Source organism: Arachis ipaensis, chromosome B10, assembly GCF_000816755.2.
Source record: "Arachis ipaensis cultivar K30076 chromosome B10, Araip1.1, whole genome shotgun sequence".
NCBI classification, from domain to species: Eukaryota; Viridiplantae; Streptophyta; class Magnoliopsida; order Fabales; family Fabaceae; genus Arachis; species Arachis ipaensis.
This window is the reverse complement of record NC_029794.2, coordinates 114,207,024-114,218,382: the sequence shown is the minus strand read 5'-3', so window position 1 is coordinate 114,218,382 and position 11,359 is coordinate 114,207,024. Positions and strand designations below refer to the sequence as shown.

General features: G+C 37.6%; 1 protein-coding gene across 1 annotated transcript; it reads right to left on the bottom strand.

Annotated features, from left to right (window-relative positions):
- On the bottom strand, nt 10,721-11,353 carry LOC107621686 (lachrymatory-factor synthase). The gene has a single exon (XM_016323704.2). It carries the CDS (start codon nt 11,333-11,335, stop codon nt 10,859-10,861), a length of 477 nt encoding a protein of 158 aa, XP_016179190.1. The 5' UTR covers nt 11,336-11,353; the 3' UTR covers nt 10,721-10,858.

The window sequence follows — 11,359 nt, the reverse complement described above, 5'->3', positions numbered from 1 at the left end:
AGAAATGTGAATTTAACATAAAAACTAATGAAAACATCCCTAAAAGTAACTAGATCCTACTAAAAACATACTAAAAACAATACCAAAAAGCGTATAAATTATCCGCTCATCACTCTCAATTCTTTTCAAATAAAATTTTCTTTTAAGTAAGGTGAGAGACATATGGAACATTTTACAATTTTAAGACATAAATACAAATGATCATGCAACAAGAACAAGAGAACAGACAGAAAAATATAACTGAAAATAAAAAAATAACAAAAGAAAAGGAGATAAAGAGAACGAATCCACCTTTAATGGTGGCGGCTAGTACTCCTCCTTGAGGATCCAATGTGGTGCTTGATCTCTTCAATGTCACTCCTTTGTCTTTGTTGTTCTTCCTTCATGGCTCTTTGCAGGAGTGGTAGAAGTCAAAAAGCAAAGCTTTTGCAACACCAAACTTAAGAGTTTTGCTCGTCCTCGAGCAAATATGACCAATGGGGAAGATGGTGTGGGACCCAGTAGTCCTGAGAGGCTAGGAATTTAAGAATCCCTGCCCTCTGCATTGGCATTGAACACCCAGAGTCTGCTCCTTGGCTGGCGTTCAATGCCAGCTATGCTGCCCATTGGGGGCATTGAACGCAGAGCCAATGCTCCCTGGCTGGCGTTCAATGCCAGTAACACTCCATTCAAAGTGTTTTGTTTTCACTGCTTAATATTTCTGTCTCTATTTTGACTGCTGCACATAATCATGACCTTACAGAAAATAACTAGAAAAACAAATTTAAATTAAAGAAAACATAAATAATAACTATGGTCGGGTTGCCTCCCAACAAGCGCTTCTTTAATGTCTTTAGCTAGACTTTACTGTACTTAACTTAGTACCAGTGTTGAGCCTCCTGGCTTTATATCTCCTTCAAGGTAATGTTTAACTCTCTGTCCATTGACAGTGAACCTATTTTTAGGATCTTTACCTTGAAGTTCTATGTGCGTATAAGGTGATACACTAGTAATCACATAGGGTCCCTTCCAACAGGATTTGAGTTTCCCAAGAAATAATTTGAGTCTTTAGTTGAAGAGAGAGACCTTCTGTCCTAGTTCAAAGACTCTGGAAGATATTTTTTTGTCATGCCATCTTTTTGTTTTTTCCTTATAGATCCTTGCATTTTCAAATACAGCTAAGCAGAATTCATCCAACACATTTAGTTGGAGCAGCCGTTTCTCTCCTATTGCTTTAGCATCAAGGTTAAGGAATCTAGTAGCCCGATAGGCCTTGTGTTCTAGTTCCACTGGAAAATGACAGGATTTCCCATATACCAGCTGATATGGTGAAGTTCCAATGGGGGTTTTGAAAGCTGTTCTGTATGCCCACAAAGCATCATCAAGCTTTCTAGCCCAATCCTTTCTATTGGCGCTTACTGTCCTTTCTAGGATTTGCTTTAGTTCTCTATTTAAAACTTCATCTTGCCCATTAATTTGGTTATGATATGGTGTTGCTACTTTATGGCAAACTCTGTAATGGCTTAAGACAGAATCCAGCTGTCTGTTGCAGAAATGTGTACCTCCATCACTAATTAGTGTCCTAGTGACACCAAATCTGCTAAAGATGTTCTTTTGGAGGAACTTCATTACTACTCTAGTGTCATTAGTGGGTTTTGTTATTGCTTCAACCCATTTAGACACATAGTCTACTGCCACAAGGATGTAGGTGTTTGAGTATGAAGGTGGGAAGGGTCCCATGAAATCTATACTCCATACATCAAACAGCTCAATCTCTAGGATTCGTTGCTGAGGCATGCCGTGACCATAAAGGAGATTGCAAGCCCTTTGGCAACTATCACAGTTACGGACAAACTCTCTAGAGTCCTTAAAGAGAGTAGGCCAGTAAAAGCCACTTTGGAGAACCTTGGTGGCTGTCCGCTCACCTCCAAAATGTCCTCCATAGTCTAAGCAATGGCAATGCCATAGGATTCTCTGTGCCTCTTTCTCAGACACACACTATTGGATTATTCCATCCGAGCATCTCTTAAAGAGATATGGCTCATCCCACAAGTAGTATTTTGCATCATGCATGAGTTTTTGGGCTTGCTGCCTGTTAAACTCCTTGGGAATGAACCTTATGGCCTTGTAGTTTGCAATGTCTGCAAACCAAGGTGCTGTCCGAATGGAATAGAGTTGCTCATCTGAAAAGGATTTGGATATGTCAATGGAGGGAGGAGAAGTCCCTGCTACTGGTTCAATCCTAGACAAGTGGTCATCCACTTGATTTTCTGTTCCCTTTCTGTCTCTAATTTCTATATCAAACTCTTGCAGGAGTAATACCCATCTTATGAGTCTGGACTTAGAGTCCTGCTTAGTGAGAAGATACTTTAGAGCGGCATGGTCAGTATAGATAATGACCTTAGATCCTACTAGGTAGGATCTAAACTTGTCAATGGCATAAACCACTACAAGTAGCTCATTTTTTTGTAGTTGTGTAATTCTTCTGCGCATCATTTAGTACACAACTAGCATAATAAATGATATGCAGAAGCTTGTCATGTCTCTGCCCCAGAACTGCGCCAATGGCATGGTCACTGGCATCACACATTAGTTCAAATGGCAAGTCTCAGTTGGTGCAGAGATGATAGGAGCAATGACAAGCTTGGTTTTCAAGGTTTCAAAGACATGCAGGCATTCTTGGTCAAAAACAAATGAAACATCAGTGGCCAAGAGATTACACAGGGGTTTTGTGATTTTAGAAAAATCTTTTATGAACCTCCTGTAAAATCCTACATCTCCTATGAAACTTCTGATTGCCTTGACATTAGTAGGAGGAGGCAATCGTTCAATCACTTCCACCTTACTTGATCTAATTTTATCCCCTTGTTTGAGATCTGATGTCTGAGAACAATGCCTTCAGTTACTATGAAGTGGCATTTCTCCCAGTTTAGAACTAGGTTTGTCTCTTGGCATCTTTTCAAAACTAGGGCCAGATGATCATGGCAGGAGTCAAATGAGTCTCCAAAAATAGAGAAGTCATCCATGAACACTTCAAGGAACTTCTCTACCATATCAGAGAAGATGGATAACATACATCTCTAAAAAGTGACAGGTGCATTGCACAGGCCAAATGGCATTCACCTGTAGACAAACACGCCAGATGGGCATGTGAATGTTGTCTTCTCTTGATCTTGTGGATCTACTGCTATTTGATTGTACCCAGAATATCCATCCAGAAATAATAAAAAGCATGCCCTGCTATTCTTTCTAGCATTTGGTCAATAAATGGTAAAGGAAAATGATCCTTCTTGGTGGCGTCATTGAGTCTTCTATAGTCAATGCACATACGCCACCCTGTAACTGTCCTTTTGGGGATCAGCTCATTCTTTTCATTATGAACTACTGCCATACCTCTTTTCTTGGGAACAACATGGACAGGGCTCACCCAGGGGCTATCAAAAATAGGATAAATGATCCCAGCCTCATAGAGCTTAGTGACTTCCTTCTACACTACTTTCTTTATAGCCGGATTTATTCGCCTTTGTGGTTGCACCACTGGTTTGGCGTTATCTTCCAGTAGGATTTTGTGCATGCATCGGGCCGGGATGATGCCCTTAAGGTCACTTATAGTCCACCCAAGGGCGGTCCTATGTGTCTTAAGCACTTGAATTAGTGCTTCTTCTTCCTGTGGCTTTAAGACAGAGCTTATGATCACAGGATAAGTATTTTCGTCTCCCAGAAATGCATATTTCAGGGAAGATGGTAATGGCTTGAGCTCAAGCTTTGGAGGCTTCTCCTTTTCCTTAGGAATTTCCAAAGGATCCTCCAAGGCAGGCTATTCATCAATAAGGATGTCATTTAGCCTTTCCTTGAGACTTTCAGCCATGTTTACTTCTTCCACTAGGGAATCAATGAGGTCAATGCTCATGCATTCCTTTGGGGTGTCTTGATGCTGCATGGCTTTTACAGCATTCAGTACGAACTTTTCCTCATTAACTCTCAGGGTTACTTCCCCTTTTTCAGCATTAATGAGGGTTTGTCTTGTAACTAGGAAGGGTCTCCCTAGGATAAGAGATGCACTCTTGTGTCCTTCCATGTCCAACACCACAAAGTCAGTGGGAAAAGTAAAGGGTCAAACCCTAACAATCATGTCTTCAATTACGCCTGATGGTATATTAATAGAGCCTTCAGCAAGTTGAAGACATATGCGGGTTAGTTTGACTTCATCAGTCAAGCAAAGCTTCTTTATTAATGAAGCAGGTATTAGGTTGATGCTTGCTCCAAGGTCACATAGAGTTGTCCTTGTACAAGCATCACCTAGAGTGCATGGTATCATAAAGCTTCCAGGATCCTTAAGTTTCTCCGGTAAGTTGTTTTGAATGATTGCACTGTACTCTTCAGTAAGGAGGATTGTTTCTGTCTCTCTCCAATCCTTCTTATGACTTAAGATGTCCTTCAGGAACTTAGCATAAGAAGGTATATGTTCAAGAGCCTCTGCAAAAGGGATCTTGATCTCTAGGGTTCTGAGATAATTCGCAAAGCGGACAAATTGTTTATCTTTTTCCTCTTAATGGAGCTTCTGAGGAAATGGCATTTTAGCCTTATACTCATCAACTTTAGTTGATGAAGGCCGAGTTCCATGTATGTTGGAAGAGGGGTTACTAGCTTGCTTAGGAGGGTTGCTATTAGTATGTGACTGGCCTCCCTTGCTTGGGCGTTCAACGCCCATGTTGCTGCCCCCTTCCTGGCGGTCAACGCCAGGGGCATCATTCCCTTGTGGGTGTTCAACACCAAGGGTGCTGCCTCCTTGGGCGTTTGAACACCCAGTCTCTGCCTTTTCCTGGCGTTCAACGCCAACAGTGATACCTCCTTGGGCGTTTGAACGCCCAGAGTTATCTTGTGCAGAGACCTGGTTATCCTCTGTCAATTGTGCTTTTCCTATCCTCCTGTTGTTCTGAGGTTGGGTATTCAAGGTTTTCCCACTCCTTAGTTGAATGGCTTGGCATTTCTCTGTTATTTGCTTAGATAACTGCTGCCTTGTTTGATTCAGCTGGGCTTCTGCATTCCTATTAGAAGCCTGAGTTTCTCACAAAGCCTCTTGTAGTTCCAGTAGTTGCTGGGCAAGGGCATGCAATTACTGAGTCAATGGACCATCTGGCTCTGAAGGGTTAGGTTCAGTAGATATGGCCTTAACCTCTCCTTTCATAGAAGTCTCAGCAGCTAAGGACAGATGCTAATTAGTGGCAACTGTCTCAATAAGCTAGCGAGCCTCTTTAATGATCTTTCTCATGTGTATGGAACCACCAGCAGAGTGGTTCAAAGATATTCTAGCCATGTCTGAAAGTCCATAATAGAAGATGTCTAAATGTATCCATTCTGAAAATATTTCAGTGGGACATTTTTTTAGCATCCTTCTATACCTCTCCCAGGCATCATAAAGAGATTCATTATCTCCTTGTTTGAAGCCTTGGATGTCCAGTCTCAGCTGGGTCATCTTTCTTGTAGGAAAGTATTGATTTAAAAACTTTACTAACTGTTTCCAAGTTTTCAAGCTAGCTTTAGGCTGGTTATCCAACCACCTCTTTGCTTGGTCCTTTACAGCAAAAGAAAAGAGCAATAGTCTGTAGACATCTTGGTCTACTCCCTCATTGTGTACTGTGTCAGCAATCTTTAAGAAATCTGCCAAGAACTCAGTAGGTTCTTCCTGTGGAAGACCTGAATACTGACAATTTTGCTGCACAATAGTAATGAGTTGAGGGTTTAGTTTAAAGTTACTTCCTCTTAGGTGAGGTATGCTAATACTTCTTCCATAGAAGTCAGTAGTGGGATTTGTATAAGATTCCAGAGTTCTGCTGAACTCTTCATTCCCATTTGGGTTCATGATGAAGAAAGGTAGAAGAAGAAAAAGAATGTGGGATAAAAATAAATTTTTTTTTCAAAAATTAAAAAAATAAATAAAATAAAAATAGAAAACTAATTCAAAAATAAAAGGAATAATTAAAAATTTTGAAACTTAGAAGTGAGAGGAATTAGTTAGTAAGTTTTGAAAAAGAACAGAGAGAAGATAAGTAACTAATTAGAAAAGATTTGAAAACAAAATAAGATATAAGACTAGAAAAGTTTTGAATTTAAAATTTAAAATTAGAAAAGATAAGAAAAGATAAGATAAGTTAGGTAAGACAAGATAGGGAAGTTAAGAGAAGATAAGTTTTTAAATTAAAAAGATTTGAAATTTAAATTTTAAATTTGAAAATTAAATTTTGAATTTTAAATTTTGAAATTTGAATTTTAAACTTTGAAATTTGAATTATAAATTTGAAATTTTTAATTTTTAATTTTGAAAAAGTAAACAAGATAAGATAAAGATTTTAAAAAGATTTAAATTTTGAAAAGGTTTAATTTTTAAAATTTAAAATTTAAATTTTGAAATTTAAATTTTGAAATTTGAATTTTAAAATTTGAATTTGAAATAAGATAAGATTTTTTAAAAAGATAAGATTTTTTTGAAAAGATTTGATTTTAAAAAGATTTGAATTTTGAAATTTAAAAGTAAGATAAGATAAGATAAAAGTTTTAAAATAAAAATCTGAATTTTTTTAATGTAAATTTCGAAAATTCAATTAAAATAAAGATAGAAAAGATATTTTTTATTTTTGAATTTAATGAGGAAAGAGAAAAACAAGTAAAAGACACAAAACTTAAAATTTTTAGATCTAGGAAGAGTAATTTTCGAAAATTTGAAGACAAACACCAAAAAGAAACCAAACTTAAAATTTTTAAGATCAAAACAAAAAGAAAAGTACAAGAACACTTTGAAGATTAAAAAAAATACCAAGAACAAGACTCAAGAATTTTAAAGAACAAAAGAACTTGCAAAAGACACCAAACTTAAAATTTTGAAACCAAGAACAAAATTTTCGAAAATTATAAAAGAAAAACACAAGAAGACACCAAACTTAAAGATTTGACACAAGATTTAACCAAAGAAACTATTTTTGAAAAATTTTTAGAAAAAAAGACTCAAAGTTTCGAAAATTTAACCCAGAACAAAAACAAAAGACTCAAACTAAGAACAAAGATTAAACAAAGAAAAGAAAAATATTTTTGAAAAAAGGTTTTTAATTTTTTGGAAAAAAAGAAAAATAAAATAAAATACTCTTGAGAAAATCAAAGACAATACCTGATCTAGGGAACAAGATAATCCGTCAGTTATCCAAACTCGAACAATCCCCGGCAACGGTGCCAAAAACTTGGTGTACGAATCCCCACACTTCGTATAACTATACCAGCAAGTGCACTGGGTCGTCCAAGTAATGCCTGAGTGAGTCAGGGTCGATCCCATGAGGATTGTGGTTTGAAGCAAGCTATGGTTATCTTGCAGGTCTTAGTCAGGCGGATAGAAGAGTTATTGGATTTGATTGTTTGATAGAGTGAAAAAGGTCTAAAGAAAAGGGTATAAAATACTTTGTGAATGGAATTATACTCAGGGATAAGAAATTGGTTAAGATTTGGAGTTGCTTTGTCTTTCTGGATTAACTCTGGTATTACTGTCTTCTTCAATTGTGAATAATTTCTTCTATGGCAGATTGTATGTAATTGACGCTGGTTTGAGCAGCCGCCAATACTTCTCCAGATCTGAACCCAAGGGTTAGTGCGGATCCATTCTGATTGAGGGTGAAGCTTCTGCACTTCATTCTCCTTGGTGATCCTACTTAAAACGCCACAGACAAGGTTGAATCTTCCAGATCAGAGGATGTTGCGTCTTTGGGTTCTAGCCTTTACCACAAAGACCCTAATCTCCCCATAAATCGGCTGAACTGGTGTCTCGAGAAGTCCCCAACGAAGTTGTGGATTAGCCGTCTAAGATATGCATAATCAAGCTGGTGGTTCATCATTGTCCGATGAAAGATGCACTCTGAACCCATGTAGAATGTGATAACCTTATGCCAGTTCAACGCATTCATATTGATGAAGAACGAATATACATCTTAGAATAGAGAATCAAACATGGATTAAAGAGGAACAGTAATCTTTTATTAATCCATAAAACTCAGCAATACTCCTCCCCTCAACCTAAGAGGTTTAAAAACTCATACTGATAGAAAATACAATGTGAAAAATGAAATTATGGTAAATGATGGGCGAAGATCCTTAACAAAGAGTGGTCTTCTACTTTAAATACTAAACGAATGACTAGTAAGGGTAAAACAGTCTTTTTAGTGCTAAAATCAACTTATGGGTCCCACTTAGTGAGTGTTTGGGCTGAGCATTGATGAGATCCACGTGCTAGGAGTCCTCTAGGGTGTTGAACGCTGACTAGGGGGTCCTCTTTGGGCGTTTGGACACTGGTCTCCTCCTTTGGGCGCTGGACGCTTGGAATGGGGTAGGAGACTGGTGTTGGACACCAGTTTTTGGCCTTTTATTCTAAAGCAAAGTATAAATTATTATACATTGCTGGAAAGTTATGGAAGTCATCTTTCCATAGCCATTGAGAACGCTCCAATTGGACTTCTGTAGCTCCAGAAAAGCTCTTACGACTGCAAGGAAGTCAGATCCGAACAGCATCTGCAGTGCTTTCTTTGTCTCTGAATCAAACTTTTGCTCCAGCTCCTCAATTTCAGCCAGAAAATATCTAAAATTGTACAAAAATATACAAACTCAAAGTAGAATCCAAAAATGTAAATTTAACACTAAAACCTATGAAAACTTAATAAAAAATAAACAAAACATGCTAAAAACTATATAAAAACAATGCCAAAAAGCGTATAAAATATCCACTCATCAAGGTTCACCATGTGGAAGCACCGGGACAACATGTGGGGGCATGTTACGTCAGCCTTTCAGAGACTCCAAGCAGCTTTCATAGAGATTCGTTGCACGTTTACAAGGTATTCTAGCAGCTTTTGCAACTCGAAAAAGGCGTGTTGATAGTGTCTGCATGCAGGGGAACATGACAGCTCCTTTCTCCGAAAACACGCAAAACAAGATTACAAGATCTTTAAATTAAGCTCGACCACCCTCTTTGTTGCATGTAAACAGTGAAGTGAGTATCGAATTAGTTTAGAAGAGAGGGAGTGAATGCGAGAGAAGAATTCCAGCGGTGAACAAGAAGAGAGTTAGTGGCTTCTTGAAAAAAAATGTGATTATACATAAAAAAAAATATATAAGTTTGTATTTATCAAAAAATGGTACGTGATTATACTATAGACGAGGAATATATATTATCAATTATTTGGATTATTCTTTAATTTTGCTTATTTTTTGTATTTAAATTTTATTCATTTTAATTAATATTATTTTTAGTGTTAGAATCATATGATGATATAGCATTGTTATTTTAGCATTAGGGTTTATAGCATTATTATTATAGCCTCAGCAACTATGTCCGAGTCCAACTTGAAATGATCCTGTGAAATCGTTCCTATAGTGCACGTGTGCCTGCCATTGTATCTCCGTATCTCCCAACAATATTTTTTCTATATCAAGTTTGCTCAGATAAGCCAGTCGTACTCATGACCATACGTCTTGCATTTAGCATAGAACATCTATGGATCAGACTCATAAACATTGTAGTCGACTCTTCTAGAGATAGTATAACTCCTAATTGCTGCGACGACCGATTTTCTAGAACTTTATTCTATTATGATCCTGAACTCCCCGTCCCCAGGATCAGCAACACCTACACAAAAAATAAATCATCATTCATTGATCCATCAAAAATATAAATTAAAAAAAGCGTATTACTCACTCTTCACGTACCTATATTTGCATATTCGGAGAATTCCGGTGCATGCATGACATCAAGATCCAAGTTATGCATAAAAGATGAAATGTCCATCGGTTGACTGACTGCAGGAGGATCGGAACTACTGCATTTTTAATTGCTACCTCACCTCCCACATCACCATCCTTGTCCTCGTCGCCGACCTCATAAGTAGCTTTGAAGTCCTCTTCACTATCACTGTTCATTCTTTCGTACACTTCAGCTCTATCATCTTCTATATCTGAATCATGTTGAATGTTATCTTCCTTTATATTGACATACAGCTCAATCTTTGGCTGTTGCACCTGAGTTTGTCGGTGAATATGAAACATATGCTACATACTTCGTTCGTCAAAAATCGACATAATATCAAACTGTATTAGACCACCAAATACTATAACGGGATTCCGATAAAGAATATTACTCACTTTTTTCAACATATCGTTCTCCATGCTTTGACAGAGATCGTTTTGAAACTCTACGAACGTCATGATGGATAGAACTACAAATGAAAACAAATTCTCATACACAAAAATCACTTCCTCACGAGTATTTCGTATAATCTCACAATTGTGATACACCACCAAATTTGCGGTACCTTTCATCATACCACAAACATACTCAAACATCTCTTCTCTTTACAACAAAATGGTACCAAGCTTCGCTTTATATAGGACGAGCACTCAGTACGCCCTCCATATATTGCAACACTAACGAATCATTATGTGACATGTATGCAACACGCCCCCACATGTTGAAAACATGCCTTTTACATGCTGACTGAGTACACCTTCCACATGTCTTTGTCTTACCTGACACATCCACCTCTTTGCAATTACACCAAACACCCCATTTCCAACAAAAATACCACCAATATTTCCATAATGAAAAATCAGCTGCATATTTCTAGTGTTTTGTATGATGTCAAATTTTTCAATTATTTAATATAAAAATAAAAGACCCACCTTACCTTAGTCTCTCTCACGTTTTAGACAATTTAAGCACTACCATAAAATTTTCCTTTATTTCTTTCACATCTCTCAAAAGTATAATGTCATTTAAAGGTACAAGATCGAAAACAACAAACAGCATCAAATATATTATTCTGGCATAATAATCAAATCCTAGTTAATTTCAGACGCTTGCCTTGGAGCATGCAAGCTCAATCTTCTTGGCCATGAACTGAAGAGTGGAATCTATGTAAGAATTGAGATCTTTGAAACTCCAAGATTCCATTGGATCACACACAAAGCTCCACTCGATCTTGCAACCTTCCAATGATGAAGGCACAACCTTGATTGTGCCCACATAGTTCTTGAAGCCCAAGTTGCCATCAACAACATCATAGGACAAACATCGTTGACCTTGGTCAACGGCAAGCAGCCTCTCTTTGACCCACAACACATGATCATCTTTAGGAGCGGAAGCACAATAGCGTGTGGGGCCAGGGTGGCCTTCAACACTCTCAACTTGGTAGCAAGTGTCTATTGGGATCAAGTTGTGTAGGTTGAAGAAATCCTCTAGTAAAGGCCATGTTTGATTTGCACTTGTGCTTTGAAGCTCAACAATAGATTTGCCTTCCCATTTTGATGCCTTTGACTCTTCTGCCATATCTTCAATGGTGTAATGTGAGAG